Consider the following 20048-nt stretch of genomic DNA (forward strand, 5'->3'; position numbering starts at 1 on the left):
TGGGTCAATAAATCAATTTATTTAAAAGAATATGTTACATTTTATTATAATGCTATGACCAAACATTTTGCTTTTACATTAATTCATGTCAACTTGAGATTTTGATTTCAAAACCTCCTCCAGGTACTGTTTTTCTTGTTTTATTTGCAGTGTGTCCTACATTGCTTCTTTCGGTTTATACTAGTCACTTTGTGCCTGATTTTTTGGAAAAGGTTACCCAAAAACTCACAGCGCTGAAAATACTGTACAGAGATATTTGAGTTTGAATTCCATATTCAAATAAATTAAAGTTTTAACCAATAGAGGAAAAACAACCAGAGCAAACAAACGGAGAATGAAAGAGTAAAGAATGAGAGAGGGGAGAGAAGAAGCTAAAAGTGTAATCTTAAATCTATGACAAGCCATCTGACAAGAAAGAAGAGAGATTTGTTACGTGTGCTTGCGCAGAGGCTTTGCGTGAATCTGTGAAATCCCATGATAACCAGCATAACTGTTATATAAGACAGCTGTAGTAATCCAACACAACATAAATCCACTGATGGTTCTGTTCAAAGTCGTTGCTTACACAATTTGTCTATTAAAGGAATACTCCTGGTTGAATACTAGCTAATTCATTTTGATTCACCTCTTAAGTAAAAAAATAAACAAAAAAGCTACAATCAAGCATATGTTGGGGCCAATATTTAGAGGATTTAAAAGCAGAAATATGAAGCTTATAAAACATTAATTCTTCTGGTAAACCGTGTGTATTATTTGAACTAAAGTTTAGAGCCAGGTTATCATAAGCTATGAAACTATAAAGCTGGATATAACATTACACAGAAAACAAACAATTTGACACACACACACAAACAAAAAACGAGTTTATATACATTATGCCTTGTGACTGTATTAAAAGTCAGTATTTTACTTTTCCAGATTGGCCCCATTCGTTTCCATTATAAGTGCCTCACTGTAACCCAGATTTTTATTTTAAATTACTTTTCATGGTAATCAACATTGTGGCAATTGAGATTAATTTGTATTGAACCAGGAATATTCCTTTAAAGTCAATGAATGTGATGGAACTTTTAAAGGAGCAATGCAGTCTTTTAACACACATCACACATATGTTATTTAAAAAGTGCAAAACATGTCCTCCTGACTGGTCTGGTCTGACAGATTTGTATGCGCCTGCGCTACAAGAAGTAAAATTGGGACGGGAGGGGAAGGAAAAGGAAAAAAATGAAATGCTCACACTCACACATGGTTTGATGCAGACGGCTTCCTGTGCGGTCAGAGCCACCTACTGCTGGATGAAGGCATGACAGCCTAAAGCTCATAAAACATGCAGCCCAATATTCACTATTGGCTTTCCAGTTCAGTGCTTCACATTTATAACACTGTTAATACTGTTAAACTGAAGTTACATATGAGCTGAGTGAACACCCCACACAGCTCTGTTACAGATGATTTGTGCACAGGTGTTCAAAATTGATGGCCAGATCCACACAGACTCTCTGCAGATTTACAATACTCATAATTCACAAGTTTTTCAGCCCTTGATTGTTCACATTAATTGAATCATGCATTTAGCTACCAATTTAGGTACTTTTAGCTGCATGTGTTTAGGTCAATGACATGCAAGAGTGTCCATGAGGAGAAAAATAAATAATATATAGGCTATATATAGCTTAATTGAAATACAATAACAAATAAAACACAGCCCCCAAAATCTAAGTATAAAATGGAAAACAATATTATTGTTTTATTGAAATATCATGGAATCATAAATTATTCTGCTTAATTTATTTAATACATGGACACTCCCAGTTTTGACAAAAAAGTTTGAAAACAAAACATGGGCTTTGTAATAATTACAGCAAAATATATCAGTAAAAATATAGCAAATATAACAGGCCTTTGAAAATTGAGTAAGGCAAGTCAAAAAAGTCAATTAAAACTTTTTTGGACAATTTCTTTTTTAAATAAAAAAAGTATTGTTTTTACCATTATTATGAATTATCATCATTATGTTTTTTTGGGGGGAGGGGGGAGTTACACCACATAACTTTAAATCTGGACCCCCCCCCCCCCCCCCCCCAAAAAAAAGAAGGAAAAAATAAATTAAACTTTAAAAAGATGTGCATTTAATATCTTTATATATGAACCGCATTTTTAACATTTTGATTTGAATAAATAATAGATTTAAAAGGAGTGTCACGTCATTGACCCATTTAACACATTTTACCAGGAGAAAATTCCATTAAAATCTGCACAGAAATTCCATCTGGGCCTGGCTATAGCTAATGCAACCAAATACTGCTTTGAAGAATAGAAGACAGATGAGCGCACAAAAAAACTAAACAATTAAATTAAAAACCTCAGTTCAGCTAAAGGGCTGAAAATCTGTACAAACCTACTACCAACACAGTGGCAATAGTGAGGTAAGAGACAAATTAATGTGGAAAAGCATGGAAAGTATTGATCTGTCTCTCTTGCCCTCGTTTCTACTCGCTTGAAAAGCCTTTTTTTTCTCTTTCTCTTTCCCTCTCTCACTCTGATTGTCCAAGTGGAAAATGTAGTAATGTTTTTGTTTTATATTCTTTTTTGTTTAAAGGTACACTATGTAACTTTTGGGTTTTCAAAATGTATATAATGAGCGAGTACATCATGAATCCATCTTCCAAACCGTGTTTTTGTCTTATCCTGAATCACTTCGTTACGCCTATAATAAGAGTTTACATTCTGACTATTTTAGACCGAGCAGGATCCCATTACCTGCGTGACCTGTATAGACAAACTCCGGCCACAATGTTCTTCCGCAAGACTCATGCAGTTTTGTTTATTAACTGCAAGAGCGCTACAAGTTACATAGTGTACCTTTAAATTGTCACATTCTGAGAGAGCATCTCTGCCCTCACAGGTGCCTGTGTTAGTGTCAGGATGATACATTAGTCAGTTTGCTGACGTTTCCATGTCTTTAAATTGACACACTCCCCAGAAGCACAGTTCAGTCTCTCAGTTTTCAGCATCTGAAGACCTCGTCTTGTGACCAGTCACATGACATGAATTAGTCACAATGCTGGTGCCATGTCAATGACCACGTCTGTCTCCTGGAGCATTACAGTCTTTGAGTGTCGTCTCTTCTGTCCTGAGCTTGCGGTCAACTCCAGTACGTCCAACATAATTCTGTCCAGTCCAATGAAATGAAATGATGACGTAAGTCTTTAAAAGTCTCTTGTAGTTTCTTATTTTCATCATTGCACTGTGACTGTCATTTCCCGCTTCATATCTTCGTATTTCAGTATGTGTGTATCAGTGGTGGAGTGCATGTAAGCATATGGGACTGGTTTGAAATGTTTTCTGAGTCACGGTATGCAGCTTTTAGTGTACGTGTGCATGTATTCGAGAATTCAAGAGGAGATGATCTCTTCATTCATGTGCCTCCATCCCTTCTGTGTCTCAACAGCTGGAAGATATTCTGTCAAAGATAGACAAGCTTCAGAAGAGCACACATTATAGATGGACATTAATGTCCACAATTCAATATGGAGGCAGGCAGAGCCTTACCTTACCGCACATACCATCTTTACTGCAGTTTTTATTGTCCTTGTCCGTGGCCTCCTCTTCAACCTGAAAAAAATATATCAATCTTATAATAACACAGAGCAAAAGACAAGCAAACACTCATTTAGAATACAAGTACCCACCTCTTTTCTCCATTTGAGCTCACAGAAGACTCTCTCAAAGCACTCGTGCATGTAGTTGAACTGGGAAAGAAAAGGCATCTTTAGTCCACAAGAATAAATGCTGTTGAATAAAGTTGCAAGATCACATGGAAGTACGAGACTCACATAAGGAGTAAAGATTTTGACCCAGCGAGGTTTCTTCTCCCCTCGCGCGTACTCGAAACAGAAAGCCATTCCCTCTTCATCCGTGTCCCACCTCTGCATCTCGGGCCATTCGAACGCTATCACCTGATTCTGTAATGACACAAAGGGCAAATCATTAAGCAGCTGAACTGTTTTTTCTTACTTATAAAAGTAAGTTTCTGAGTGGTATCAACAACATGTACTACAATTAAATTATGACACCTAGCAAGCAACGTTTCACTCCTTCAAAGCAAACACATTCACCTCTAGAGTGCCATCCTCTGTGCACGCATGGAGTTTAAAGTGGCGGATGCTTATCGCTGTGACGACGTGACCTTTCCTACGTGAGTCACAGGAGCAGTGCGGGAAAGTGATCTCATTGTAACCCTCACATGTCCTCAGAATACCTAAATACTACAGAGGAAGATGGTACAGGAAGATTAAGATTCATTTTTTCACAATCCCTTTTCAATTAGGGATGTACTGATATTAAAACTCTTTATTATCAATGTTGAAAACCGTTGTGCTGTCTGATATTTTTGTCGAAACTACGTTTAAAAGAACAGCAATTATTTGAATTAGAAATCCTTAGCAACATTTTAAGTGTCTTTAAGGCCACTTAAATAATAATAATAATAATAATAATAATAATAGTAATTAAAAAAAAAACCTTACTGACCCCAAGCTTTTGCTCGTTCCAAACCCATACACTTATTTTTTTCTACGGAAACAACAAATCAAATGTTTAAACTTCGTGATATTAAACTTACACCATAGGTGCGATATTTGATTTGAGAGCTGGATAATAAAAAATGTAAAGGATTTCAAGATTCAAAACTTTTTTTTGCCTTCCACAGAAAACATAACAGCACGTACACATTTTTTATTTTTGGATGAACAATCCCTTTAACCCCCAGACCTCCACTCATTAGAATAACTGTGAACTGTTTGGAGACTGACCATGGTCATTTTCCTCTGTTCAGTGAGCTTTTGGAGCTGGTAGGATGTCTCTCCCACTTTGATAAATCCCTTTTTCACATCATCCAGAGCCTGAGAAAGAGGAAACAAGTAAACACCAGTACAGACTGAAAACGCATAGCCACAAACACACATTTTCTTGAAAACACACACACACACACAGACAGAGACCTGATGGAAGCAATAGTTGATAGCCAGCTCGTTGTCATTGAGAAGAATCTCTTCCTCTGTGGTGAAGAGCCACTTGCGGAGTGTGAGGCAGGTGCCTGGGATGGCAGATGTGTAGTTCTGCACATACAGCTTGTGTGGAAACTCATTAGGGGCCAGCTTGCGTGCTGAGAGATCGAGAGACAGAAATATAGAGGTAGATAAGCAGTAAGAAACCGGGACAGAGAGAAAGTGTGAAAAATTATGAGTCAGAGTATTTACAAAATCATAGAAGGACTTTATTATGTACTTAATTTTTCATTATATATTACTTTATATCATTAATATTATATAATGAGCACAAGACCCTGCTACTTAAACACATGAGTTGAGACATGCTGGTCAAGCATGTTCAAAGCTGCTATATGAAAGCCATGTATTAATACAACACCAAATACAAAGCACCCACAAACTCTCCTATACATACTAATTAACTGTTTGGATATTTTCGGAGCAATTAAAGATACAAGTACAGCAATTTTGTGACATCAAATCATAAAATGTGGATGGGGTTTTGAAGATATTTTAGCATGAATCACACACGGGAAAACCACACATACTGGCTGAACACATTTTGGCTTCATTAAGTGACTGGATAACAAGATTAGTAAACAAAGAGGCTTGTATAATTCAAGAGTCACGAGCTAACAAACTCCATACATACAGATACATAATGTGTATGTGTGTGTGATGTTGACAAGTGTATTTGATAAAAAAAAAAGAAGGCTGTTTCTGCTTCAGAATAAAAAGCTAATTAAGGTTTACAATAAATACATTTACATTCTGCGATATTGGGTTACAATTTTGAGATACAAAGTTTAAATTTAGTACAAAAGTAAAAATGTATTTCTTAATCTGTGAAATTGGTTTCCATTACAGACCCTTTCCAAAAAATTTGAATATCATGGAAAAGTTTATTTATTTCCATAATTCCATTCAAAACGTTTAACTTCCATAGATTATAGATTCAGGGCCCACAACTTAAACGATTTCAAGTATTTAGTTGTTTATTTGTACATAATTTGGGCTTCCAGCTCATAAAACCCACGAAAACAGGATTTAAAAAAATTTGAATATTACATGAAATCACACAGTAATTACACAGTAATACTATGTTCATTGAACCAGGTTTTGGTTATTTTGGCAGTGTGGGCAGGTGCAAATCCTGCTGGAAAATAAGTTTTTTTTGCAAGGCCGTTCACATTTCCAATTAAATGCGACCTTTTGTGATCTCCTGTGTGAACGTGAAATGACCCAGAAGTGACCCGCATGCGCAGAAGAGTACTCAACGGTCAACGACGTCACTTGTTGTTTGCGGAAGTAGCTAAACTTTAACTGTGATTCTCTCTCACACACACACACACACACACACACACACACACACACGAGCGCGCGCAGCGACCGTTACACAAGAGCCAGACAGCAGCCGCTGACCTATCTAATATCAGATTCAGCACAAATAAGTTAACATAACATATATATAATGGCCGTGGGCTTTTATTTTATTTTTTTTAATTAACGGGCTCGTCGAGGTCGACCCGTTCGGCAGATTTACCTCAGCTCGACGAATATGCAGTCCGTTTTCAAACCGACGACTACTTCAACGCAGAATTATGACGTTTTTCGCGTATCAATGACGTGCGGGTCGGATACATGCGACCTGGCCGTTCAGACTGAAGTCGCATTTTAAAAGATCGGATATGTATCGGATTTGGGACCACATACCCAAGTGGCCTGGGTCGCATTTGAAAAGATCGGATCTGTGTCGTTCAAACTGTCATGAAAAGATCAGATACAGGTCGCATAGGGGCAAAAAAATCGGAATTGGGTTGTTTCAGCCTGCAGTGTGAACGTAGCCATTGTGTATCAAGTGCTGAGGAAGCCTCTGGAGCTGAAATTCAGATATGGTAATAGGCGTCCACCCCACCCCCGAAAAGCGATTTAAACTGGAACGCAATCTAAACTGAACGCGATTTCAACCAAAATCACCTCCAAAATGAAAAAATTCTGAACGATTACACCCTTAGTTATTAGGAATACTTGACACATATAACAGGCATAACATTGTCAAACAGGAAAAATTATGAAGAGTTCTCACCAAAGGAGTGGTTAATGACTTCAAACAGAGCAAAATAACTAGCAGTAATGCTGTCCATCCCAATCTTCGTTACTACAGCCTGGGGGAAAAAAAGAGACAGTGAGAATGAAATGTGTGGATTTAGAAACTGTTTTAGATAACTCAAATGAGTTAAATACATTACCTGGTAGACCTGGTCTGTTGTGCAATTCTTTCGCACCCGGACCGTAACTGTAGTTTTGTCTGGCATTGCTATCCTTAGCTCCACATCAGACACACCATTATAGTTCTAGGAGAAATGATAGAGGACCTAAAAATACAGTCCAAACAGATAGAGCAGCGCTGCAGGCTGCTTGTCCTTCGTGTGCCTGAGAAACACCCCGACAAGGTACAGATTCACACTCACAGCCGAGCAATGGAACATGCAAATGGGTACACAAACAACAACATGACTGCCACATTTTCAAATTACAGAAATTCAAAATTCCGACAAATTAAACAGATCCATCTGGTTTGAAAAGACATACAGACCATTTTAAGCCCTGAGCAGACTGTTCAGAATGACTCTCTCTGTCTCTGTCTCACAATGTTCTATTATTGCCTGTAGCTGACTTTCTAATGTTTTGGTATTATAAATGTAGAGTTGCTGTTATGTCAATCATGCCACTCATATGAAAGACAGAGGGCGCGAGAAAAGTGACTCTCTGACAGGATAGCTGCATGTATGGATGGATAGACTGACAGGATTGTGGTTTTGGCCATTAAGGGGTGAAGGATCAATTTGTGGTTCTTAACATTTTTGACTGCAAGGCCCCCCACTGTCAAAACCAATATTTGAAGGCCCCTCAAGATATTCTTATACTTGTGTTAAAATGGCAAAGCTTTTAATTTTTTTTATTTACAGAAAGTAAATAAAGTGCTCTTTATGCTTTACACTTTTTATTACAAATGAATTTACATTACTTATTACTTTTCCTGTTTCTAACCAGCCCCAGTTTTTTGCGATTCCATGATCGCTGAATACAACGCGAAATCAACGGTCACACTTTTTTGCGAGCTTGCATAATTCGCCATTTCACCAGAAAATAAATCACAAAAATGAAAAGGTCTCACAAACAATAAATTATAATGATCTAATTGAATTACAACAAATTTAATTAAAGTTGTAATGCATTATTTTGAGGAGGATACGGATGTGTGCGTTATGTCAGTGAGTGGTCTGTGTGAAACAACGAAAGCAAACCTTTCCACACGAGTACTGAATTGTGTTCTCTTTCTAGGCTCATTGCGCTTGAATGGTCAAATACACATATAATTATGTCAGTAATAAGTGAACAAACTGTTGGGGGGGGGGGGGGGGGGGGGGGCTGTTTGGTCAGTATTGCATCTGGACATCGCAGGTCTTAAAGTGACAGAAACCTAATATACCCTCTGCTGTCTGTGTCGTTAATGCTAAACAACAATAACAGGAAAAACAAAACAGTACTTAAACCATTTGTATCTGTTTATGTTGTATTTATTTGTCCTATTGTTCTTATTTTATTACTGACTGTTTACTTGAATATTTGAGAACTTTTTACTTCCATTAGGCAAGTATTTGTTTCGCTGTGGATTGCTAATAAGATTTTGGTAATAATCCCACTCTAATGGATTATATAGTTAAAGACTAGCCTTGCTAGCTATATAATAGCCAAACAATTTTGAAAAAATAGTTTTATTATTTTTTCATATATGTGGAGACTGGGTAAGGACATGCACCACACCCAATATCCTCCTTTCCAAGTCTGAAAAAAATAAATAATTTCCATAGGTTGTTTTAAAAGTTAAAATGTATCAGAATTTTATAAGAGACCAAAATAAACAAGATTTATTCAATTTATTTGTCCTTTGTGTGATGTATGACTATTGGGCATTTTTACATAATATGGTAAATGTAATTATATATTATTTTTAAAACATAGCAATGGAATTTACCACCAGAATTTTTTTATTTATTTTTTACGTGAAATCCTGGTGGGACTGTTTAATTACACATCCCCCTTAATTTGTTAAGGCAACAAATTAAAATAAAAAATATGATTTCAGCTGGCATCTTGACTTTTAGCCATTTTAGCTGATTTTAAATGTAGCTTTTAAATCATTTTATATACATTTAAGCCATCTTGCAGTCCCTTTAGAAGTGTGCTGAGGCACCCTGGTTTAAACCACTGCTTTAAAGGGTTAGTTCACCCAAAAATGAAAATTCTGTCAGTAATCACTCACCCTCATGTTGTTCCAACCCCGTAAGGTTTTCGTTCATCATCGGAACACAAATTAAGATATTTTTGATGCAATCTGAGAGCTGTCTCACTCCTCCATGGGCTTCTATGGGTCCGAAACTTGCAAACCCAGAAAGCAGGGCTCGACATTAAGCCTTTTCATGTGCTTGTCCTTTGGACAAGTAAATCTGTCATTCACTTGTCCGAGTAAAAAAGTTGCTTGTCCGGAATTTTTGTGTGTGTGTGTGTAAATATAATTAATTCTTTAGAAACATTCTCATCTGTGTTCAATCAGCTGATATATTTAAATCTGCATATTGTCATATATCACAACTTTAAAGAGCACCATCCCCCCACCCCCCACAATATTATTAAATGTATGCTTCATCTTTCGTTTAAATTTTTTTTATTTGATCAATTAAATTAAATTAGAATAGCCTAATAAGATAATATAGGGCTATTGTTACCCTAGGTAGGGCTGATCAAATTAAATCATTTACACTGAAAATTTACAACTGCATTAAATAATGTTATGAGATTGTTTTAAATATTTTTGAATATACAAATATGAAACGTTGGAAAGAATGACACTTTTAAACATGAAAGTAAACCGCCAGTAGGAGTCGGCAGGCGACCGTCTTAATAAGCGAGTCATTGAGTCATTCATTCAAATGATTCGTTCAAACAACTGATTCATTCAAGAATGAGACAGATGTTTATGAATGGGTCATTGAATCTTTGACTCAGCCAGTCAGAATCAGAATCATTTTCTCATTTTAGTGATTCCCTGGTTATTTTTTTGTTATTGACGTTTAATCAGGCTACTTGTCCGGTCGGGCAAGTAAAATTCTCTTTTACTTGTCCCTTCATAAAATCCACTTGTCCCGGACATGCGTTAATGTCGAGCCCTGCGTAAAGACATTGTGAAAATAGTCCAAGTGACTACAGTGGCTCAACCATAAGTTTATTAAGTGACGAGAAAACTTTTTGCGCACAAAAAACAACAAAAATAACTTTATTCAACTACTCATTTTCTTCTGTGTGGGCCTGAATGAATTCACGTAGTGTAACAGCGCAGTGCTTCTGTGTTGTACGTCACACGCATCACACTCGTCACTTGGACTATTTTAACAATGTCTTTAATAACTTTTCTGGGCCGGCAGGTTTCGATCCCATAGAAGCCTATGGAGGAGTGATCCAGCTCTCTGATTTCATCAAAAATATCTTAATTTGTGTTCCGAAGATGAACGAAAGTCTTACGGGGTTGTGACACAACCTAAGTGATTACTGACAATTTTCATTTTTGGGGGAACTAACCCTTTAACACTAGAACTCCCAAGGCGGTCATTTTGACCGTTTAAAAATTTTACAGTGTAATAACTTTGTTAAAATAAAATAAATGTGGCTGTAGGACTCTGACTTTTCCTAAATATGTGTATATTTTATTCTGACACTGTTATTTTAAAATCACAAAACAGTTCTGACTATTTCTACCTAGAATGACCATGACGGTCATTTTGACCGCACGCATTATAGATATCATAAGTCCGTTACATTGCAAGTTTCGCGGAGAGACTTCATCACACGACTGGCGAGCGAACTTCGCTCCGACCACATGGAATCAAAAGCCATACAACTGGAGGAACTGCAAACAAAATAAAACCAAGGAGACATGTGCCAAATGTCACAAAGTGGTGTGTGGGAGCTGCACACGAAAGGCGGTGTTTACCTGTGTGGAAAGTGCGTAAGCGTCAATGATGCGGGGTGTTTGCGCCGTTCAAATGGGCAGTTAACCGGATTTTGTTCGTTAATATTTTTGGTTCACTGAAACTAATCGTTCTAAAGCAGTTTGTTTTCTTGTTTAGCTAATGTTCTTGTTTTTTCTTAGCCTGTTTGTGTGTGTAAAGCTACTGTATTGTGCTGCATACGTGTCTGTGAAAGTTTTTACAATGTATTGAAATATATCAGTGTTTGTATATATAGTTATTGTATGTATGTTATAAGATATTGTATCATAATGAAAATATTTATCAATTAGGCTGGAAAATACATTTTGTGTCCTGTTTATTATTACCTATCATAACATTGTAGATCCATTTATTTTTAGATTTTGTATTGATTATTGACCTTTATTTACAAACAGGGCTGTACTAAACGATATGAAGCTTTGACGTTTCCTAACTTTTGTACGTCTATTCATGTGGTGAGTGCGGAGAAAAAAATATTATTTTGACGCAAAACGTTCCTCACATAGAGGCAGCACCTGTCGGGGCAATCTTTCTTTTGTGCTTGTTTTAAGGGCTATGACGACAGAAATTAAAAGCTTCATTGGAAAAGAGAAGGTTAACATGTACAATAGATATGACATGACGAAAATGACGTTCAATACGGCCAAATGACGTTCAGTACGGCCATACAGACCGCTATGGTAGTTCTAGTAGTTATGGAATTCCGGTAGTTCTAGTGTTAAGGAACACTTTATAATCGACTGATACAGTATTGTAATTCGATAAACACACTGCATTCAATACAAAAACAACAGCAACAGAAAAAGGAATTGAGTTGAATAGTCTGTAGCTGAATGCATTGTGATATATGAGATCCTCTCTATCAGTTTGTCCTTTTTGAGAGTCAGAACATGTGTTAACAAAGGAATGTTTTCCCTGCTAACTTATCAATCACACTTTGTCTTTGAAGAGTCTTTGTGACTCAGTCACATTCTTTGATCGGTGGCCATCGTCCATGATTCAATTTTTGAGTCAAGTGAGATTGCAATGCTGTAAATATGCTCCTTTTGTTTATATGCAGTTATAATCAAGATGAAGAAGGTTTTTGCAGGAACTCTTTCAGAGTGTGTGCACAACGCAGAGGCCAGCTGTCATCTGATTAACTGTATACATGAGGTGAAGTCCAATACAGTGCTGCAAGGATGATGTATTTTTGTAGGCCAAAACACAGAAAACAGTCAGCATTTTAGCACTTCCAGTTCCATCGTCCTAAAGTCTATGTTTTTTTTCAAATGCCTGAAATAACGTCTGTGGTTAACACAAGCTCAAGATACTTTCACGTTTTATTCTACAACCCCATTTCCAGAAAAGTTGGGGCGTTTTGTAAAATGCAGTAAAATTCACAATCTGTGATTTGTTAATTCTCTTGAATCTTTTTTTTAACTGACAAACACTAATTGTATTTTGTAAATATATATATTTTGATATTGATGGCAACAACACACTCCAAAAAAGTTGGGACAGAGGCAAAATAGAAGTGAAAAGATTATCCAAGTCTTTTGAAACAGTCCACAATGAGCAGGTGAATTGGTAATAGGAATCATGTTTGGGTGTAAACGAGCTTCTCAGTCTTTGCAAGCAAAGATGGGTCATGGCTCACCACTTTGTGCCAAATATCATGTGATTTTTGAATTGTTTGACAATTCTCTCATTTCTCAATGCAAGATTGCAAAGAATTTATGTCTTTCACCATCGTCCATATAATATTGTGAAAAGATTCAAAGAATCCAGAGACATCTCAGTCTGTATAGGGCAAGGCAGGAGACCTCTGTTGAATGTGCGTGACCTTTGAGCCCTCCGACGGCATTGCATGAGAAACCATCATGCTACTCTGTTAAATACAGCCACATGTGCTTGGGAGTACTTTGGAAAACCATTTTCACTGAAACAGTCTGATGTTGCATAAAGGAATGCCACTTGAATCTCTGCTACGCAAGGAGAAAGCTATACATCAGTTCAAGGCAGAGATGCTGCCGAGTTCTCTGGCACGAGCTCATCTCAGATGGTCTAGAGGACAGTGGAAATGTGTGCTGTGGTCAGATGAGTCCATGTTTCAGCTTATTTTTGGAAAAAATGGACATTGAGTTTGAAGACGAAAGGGACCAACCAGACTTTCATCAGCAACAGGTGTAAAAGCAAACATCTGTCCTGGTATGGGGGTGCATCAGTGCAAACGGTATGGGAGACTTGCATTTGTGTGAAGGTACCACTGACATGGACGCACAGAAAACAGTCAGCAGTCATATATTTGGATTGTACAGAGACATAAACAGCCATCGAGATGACATCTCTACTAGGAAGCAAGACAATGCCAGGCCTCATTCTGCTAAAACTAAGTGGTTTCTAGGCGATCTGCACCACAGAAGGGATGTGCCAGCAGTCCAGATCTGTCTCTTATTGAAAATGTATGATGACCCATCATGAAAAGGAGAATCAGACAACGATGAATACAGACTGTTGAGCAGCTGTCTTGTATCAGACGAGATTGGGCAAAGATTCCACTTGCAAAACTGCAACAATTAGTATCCTCAATTCGTTGCAGCCATCAAAATCAAAATTTGTTTATATTTACAAAATAAAATTAAGTTGTTCAGTGAAAACATAGGAAATATTTTATTTGTACATTTTTCAGTTAAATAAAGGTTCAAGAGAATTAACAAATCACAGATTCTTGATTTTATTGCATTTTACAAAATGTCCCAACTTTTCTGGAAATGGGGTTGTACAACATAAAATCAATCAGTAATTTTAAAAAGCTTTTACTTGTCTTGAAAAAGACGGGTGATAACAAGTGGCTAAATGGGACTACAGAGGTTGTCAGGGACATTAAACCATGAAACATCCGAACGCTGAGCAGGAAAATTATGCCTCGATACCATGGAGTTTCAATAAAATGCCTTATTGTTCAGTACCAAATTTCGATACCTGAGAAGTTAATCTTGTCAACGTCAGTGAAACAATAAGCATGCAGCATGTATGATGTGCCCAAATCAAGTGCTGGTGATTGGCTGTGGCGAGGCATCAGGGAAAAACACTAGTTTACACCGGCTTGATGGTAACAGCACGCGATGCAATGAATGGCGCAGACGAGCACCGCGTGAGTCGCGTGTGCTGTGTAGTAAACTGAACCATTCATTGACACAGAGACACGCAGAACATGCAGGATTCATATTTAAATAGTCCTTTTGCAGTATAATATTCTCACTTTGACAACATTTCCTTTGAGAGAAACTATCATCACATCACAGAAGAAGGTATACACGGCAACCCGTCAAAGTAAAAGTTTGGTTTAACTTAAAGAAACTGCGATAGAAATATATTACTCTTGTACAGTATAATGTACATCTTAATGTAAAACTACTACTACTACGAATAATAATAAAATTATTATTAAAACAAATTTTCTTCCATGTTATAATTTTAACAGTAAACCACTGTTGTGTAGCACTTGTTTGTTAAAAACGTTAAGGGTTTGTTTAATTTTCATTTGATTAAAAGATAAATTAATGTTTTTGTTTGCCTTCATTTGATTCCCAGATAAATTAAAATACACAACAGAACTTCTATTAAAAAAAAAACACATTTCATAGGGCCCTATTATCGTTTAATAATTTATAAATTAAGTTGTTTTTATGAATTCAATTAACTAGATATGTTTTTTATTAAACCATTTACATGTAATATAGACAAAATAAAACGGAAAGCACAGAACTGGTTAAAAATAAATTTTAAATTAAAATTCTTAATAAACTTAATAAATTGCTGTTAAATTGAACAAGTTTCATATTTCAATTAATTACACATGCTTTTTGATTAATACAATTTTACTTAACTATCCTGAAAAAAAACTAAGGTATCTTAAACTAGGTATATTGTAAAGTGTGCTTATCCTTAAGGTTGGCTGCATTAACAGTTTAGCTTTTTTGTTTTTTTCCCCCTCTTCACATTAAAGGGATACTTCAGGATTTAGCATTAGGCTTTGTATTAGTAGAAAACCTGTAGTATTTTCGAATTACCGTGCTTTCCACCCTCATATCCCCCTGAGACGAGAGATTTATGTATTTTTTGGCCAGAGGCCAAAGACTACAGCCAGTAGGAGGACCTGTCCCGCATGTTTTCAACCCGCCCATAGAGGGTGGGATCTCACTCAGAATGTACACAGTGTCAGCCGTCTTTCTTTGGAAGCTAAGCTAGCAGGCTCTTGTTCTGTGGAGAAAGCTGAGTAGTAGGGGTTACCATCCTCTTTTTCCCAGACAAAATGTCCGGGATTCGGCTTTTGCTTTCTGCAGTCGCCATTCATTGTTTACATGCACACCTTTTGTTTCAATCTAACTGAATTCATTCCGATTGGTGAATCTGAATGTAGTGTTCTCATGAACGGGTTATGAACCCTAACGGGTCATGAACAAGTGATCGGTTGATTTGCGTTTTAACATTGCTGAGAAAATTCCCGCTCCTCCGTGAGAGATAGCCTACGAGACCGGTGCGTCTCAGTAATGATGCCACCGGCCTCGCGCCGTTCTCCCGCGCCCCTCAGTCTCGTCCTGCTCGCCACAGTAAACAATGAATGGCGACTGTAGAACGCAAAAGCCGAATCCCGGACATTTTGGATGATCTCGAAATCCCGGGCAAACTCGTCACGGAGACTCACTAGTAACCTAGCCTTGTTGTTTTCAACTGCGCTCTGTAACCGGTAGGCACGGCTTGGGAGTGGCCTCCTAGGGCAGCGAAGCAAGTGCATTCTGGGAGTTGTTGTCTTTCATCCACATAAGCCAAAAATATATTTTCTGGCTTTTCTCAGTCTAGAAAGCTCCAAATTCAAAAATAATTTCACATTTCTTCTACATAAATGACCTATTTTAAATACACATTCATCTTTCCAGAGGTGAAGTATCCCTTTAATGTTACAGCCTCTGCTTAACATTATCTGTTTATAAAATTGGTATAAAAAAAAGTATTGTTCAGGAACCGGTATCGAAGTCATGGCATCGCAATAGAATTTTTTTTAACGATACCCAGCCTTTTACACAGATACTTCCCATTTCTGTTTGCAATCACCCACTGACTGTAATCACACAAATCCGCCTCTAAGCTATCCTTCCTCCTACTTTCTTAAGATAAGATGACCCTAAGGGTAAACTTCGGTTAGACTTTGGATAAATTAAATCAGAAGGAAAGGCACTGTTTGCCTTTTATACAAGATATACCTGAATATATAAATGAGATACACCCCAGTCTGCAGAAAAGTGCCAATCAACAGTAAGTTGTTTTTGTATGCTTTTATACAGTTAAAATTATAAACCCTATTGCAGTAATATCATTACTGTTATCTGACACCCTGACATCCCTAAAATACACAATGCCTTACCTCATCAGACTCCGACAAAAACTCCTGCATGACGTCGCTCTCCCCGATTACCCGAACAGAACATACTGGTGAGATGAAGAGGGACCCACAGAGAAACACAGAGAAAGAATGTTGGAAACATCTGTAAACAGTTATTTTCTAGATTTTCATCTCACGTCTCCTTCCTGTGTCGTTCCCTCTTACCTTTCTCCAAGTATTCCTCCAGCCCTCGTCTGCGAGCATCTAGCTGCTGCTCAGACAGGGAGAAAGGCCATTTCCCTGGCAGCTTGGGAAATGCAAAGTTAGCAAATTCCCTCTTCAGATTCTGATGCAAGATGGCAAACTCTCGATAGCGCTTTGAGCACAACTGCCGGCCTGCCATGTACACGTTGTAGACCTGACACACACACAATCCTTTTAAAATTAATACTGAAATCACCAGGGAAAAAAATACCAGACATGCGTAAGCAGGGACAGAGGATAAAACACTCACAACAAACTTCTCCCCGTTCTGCTCCACATGTTTGTAGGTGGGCACGGAGATGGGCACAGCCTGCTTGTCACTGTAGTCATAGCAGGACTGCGAAGAGCCATCGTCCCCGGGATCAAGACTGTCCGTCTCTGGCTGAGGAACCGACAGGATGGCCAAGACCAACTCTTTCTCTCCTGCTCGGATGAGATCTACCACCTGCTTATGAGTGGCCCCTTCCACATTCACCCCATTTCTGCAGAGCGAAAAAGAAGAGAGAAGGATCTAGTTACAGAATTAAGCTTGTACTCTCAGCCAATACCTTATACCAATGTGACGTTAAATGGTTAATGCTTTAAATCTTGACTTACCAGGACCTTTTAGAAGGTTAAGGTCAGATCAGATATCTCTTAATCCTGAATTACTACTTAGGTGGAGTTCCTGGAGCTCCTATTTTATGGTCTAATCTTTACAGGACTCAACAATAAGGGTGTGAGAGTTTCGGGTTCAGTTGACGGAACTGTTACTTGCCCTTTCAAGCCAGTGCTGCGATACCACTGAAAGTTAGTTTATGCCTTGCCAGCAAGAAAACCAAACATCTCAATTTGAGCAATCTAGCTGGTTAATGTAGATGAAAAACATTGTGTTGCAACGGTATTATGTTTCAACTGTATATAAAAAAATGGCGCCTATTTTGTTGTCAATGCCCTTGTAGCATGCGCAAGTGACGATTCTCTGTCAACCAATCATCGTTCTGCAGTGAGTCTAGCTCCACCCTTTAGGTACTGTACTACTGTGCTAGGTACCCCAACAGAAGGATCCCAAAAAAGTGGTACGATATGGTTCGGTATTTTGGTACCATTCACAACTTCTGACAATCAAAACGTAAATAATTGCGTACCGTACTGCACTGTACCGTACCGCTTGGTGGAAACAAGCCATTACTAACATTCTTGCAAAAAAAAGTAAATTCTATTTCAAGTAAATAACTGTTATTCCTTTGTAAAGAATCCTGAAAATATTTTCACAAAAATATTTAGCAGCACAACCATTTTCAACATGGATAATAATAAGAAATTTAATGTTTCTTAAGAACAAAATCAGCACATTAGTATGCTTTCTTAAGGATCATGTGAGACTGAAGATTGGAGTAATGATGGTGACAATTCAGCTTTGCCATCATAGGAATAAATTACATTTTAAAATATATTCAAATAGAATAGTTATTTAAAATTTTCACAATATTTTAAATAAAACAATATTCTGAGAAAATTAAGAAAAAAGAAACAGAAAAAAACGAATCCTTCCTTTGTGGTGGAGCCAGAAAAAATGTTGGCAGGTCAAGTAGAAATTTGACCTATTGGCCCAACTGATTAGTAGAAAAAAAATCCTTATATTTGAGCTCTGCTAAAAGTCAGATTTTATTTAAAAACTGAGCAGGTCTTACTCAAAGTCTCATATCTTCTGCCCTGATAACCTAAGTTTGACCTCAAAATCTGTGCTGTATGTGGTTGATGCGTGCAAGATGTCATTCTGACTGTAATGCAGATTTCAGAGCAGAAATCATTCAGGGCAAAAAAACAAACCCTGATACCATCATGTGGTATCAGTGGTCCAAAGAGAACTGAAGAGTTTCAGCAAAAAAAAAAAGAAAAATTCCAGTAAAACCACTGGAACAAAGTACTTAAGATTTATTCAACAGCACTCAGCAGTGCATTGACATTCTCACTCGTCTGTTTCTCGTAGACACTCATACGCTCTCAGTCAGCCACTCAAAGAGCTTCACTAACGTTCACTCTTCCTCCTTACTGTACATAAAAAAGCGGTAAATATCGTGCCGCCATTGAATCATAGTTTTGTATTGCCTACAGTGTGTCCTCACACCATCTCTCTCTTTATTACACAATCATGAGGGTTCTCAACTCTGGCCCTCGAGGTCCACTTTCTAGCAGAGTTTAGCTCCAACTCAAATCAAACACACCTGAACAAGCTAATTAAGATCTTCAGGATTACTAAAAAGCTACAGGCAGGTGAGTTTGATGGAGCAAAACTCTGTAGGTAAGTGTACTTTGAGGGCCAGAATAGAGAACCCATGCTGTATCAAATACAAGAGAGTAGGTTAAACCTGCCTCCAGACCACCCAGTTCCAAATGGACTCCCACTTTCTGAAAGCTGAGCCCTCCGTTATATGTTTGACATTACATTCTTTTAGACGTTCATAACATGGTAACTGGGGAGCACAGAAGATCGAGCAATTTTTTGAAGGTCTAGGTATTGATACAGATTTAGAAACTATCCATACCAAGTTCTTGAATTGATTCTGATTCAATTGGGTAGGCCTATATTTGAGGGGTTTTCTCTCTCCCTCCGCTAAAGGTACAGTCACATTGCAGAAGACGTTCAACGAATCTTCACAGGCGAAATCCAGTTGTTTCAATAGGAATCCATGGGATCTGGAATTTTGTGCGAGGGCAGAAAAAAAAAAAATATCTTCACGAAATGTTCACAAGTTGGTAACGTAAATTCACCATGACGACCAACAGAAAGCTACTTGGTTTGAAAGTGACTTCTATGTAAGCTGTTTCATACACCACTATACTATTGACAACAGACATATTTTGGCCAAAGTTTCAAAATGATCAAAACCGGCAACTTGTCTTTTTGAACTATTCATTAAAAGAACTGGCTCATGAGAGTCATTCGTTCCAAGAATCAAGCCATATTTGTAATGTTAAACCTTTTTGGATACATCAAAAAGAACCGGCTCATAGAGTCATTTGTTTGTGAATCAGCAAACAAAATACGTGAATCATTTCTTGCCATTATTTCGAAGTACACCGTCTTTTTATTTTATTTCTTTTTTAGAGAGAATGCAAACTCACATTCACAACTACATATATTACAAAACTATTAATACAATAAGGCCCAAACTATGCAGTTAAGTGAATTATTTCAGTGTAATGCGGGGCGAGCAGATTTGTACACATTTTAATGCAGCCGCTAAAAATAGGCATAGTGTAAACATTTTCTATTTGAAGTTTCCGAATAGATGTCGGGATTGTTCAACTGAA

The 20048-nt window shown here is 37.5% G+C and overlaps 1 protein-coding gene across 4 annotated transcripts in view; it reads right to left on the reverse strand.

Annotated features, from left to right (window-relative positions):
* The window catches only part of snx27b (sorting nexin 27b), a 22133-nt gene continuing 2085 nt past the window's right edge, over positions 1–20048 (reverse strand). The window contains exons 2-14 of one of the 4 annotated variants that reach the window (XM_082149590.1): positions 17002–17233; positions 16713–16905; positions 16530–16594; positions 7301–7405; positions 7138–7216; positions 5004–5167; positions 4815–4904; positions 4534–4575; positions 4119–4268; positions 3837–3965; positions 3693–3752; positions 3567–3615; positions 1–3463 (exon numbers count right to left, since the gene is read on the reverse strand). In XM_082149590.1, the coding sequence (XP_082005716.1) occupies positions 3396–3463; positions 3567–3615; positions 3693–3752; positions 3837–3965; positions 4119–4268; positions 4534–4575; positions 4815–4904; positions 5004–5167; positions 7138–7216; positions 7301–7405; positions 16530–16594; positions 16713–16905; positions 17002–17233 (1426 nt within the window). In that variant the 3' untranslated portion in view covers positions 1–3395. Of the gene's footprint in view, positions 3464–3552; positions 3616–3692; positions 3753–3836; positions 3966–4118; positions 4269–4533; positions 4576–4814; positions 4905–5003; positions 5168–7137; positions 7217–7300; positions 7406–16529; positions 16595–16712; positions 16906–17001; positions 17234–20048 lie in introns of all 4 variants that reach the window. The other 3 variants (XM_082149591.1, XM_082149592.1, XM_082149593.1) reach the window with 3 other exon arrangements.

Source organism: Leuciscus leuciscus, assembly GCF_965113295.1.
Source record: "Leuciscus leuciscus genome assembly, chromosome: 20".
Lineage (NCBI taxonomy): Eukaryota > Metazoa > Chordata > Actinopteri > Cypriniformes > Leuciscidae > Leuciscus > Leuciscus leuciscus.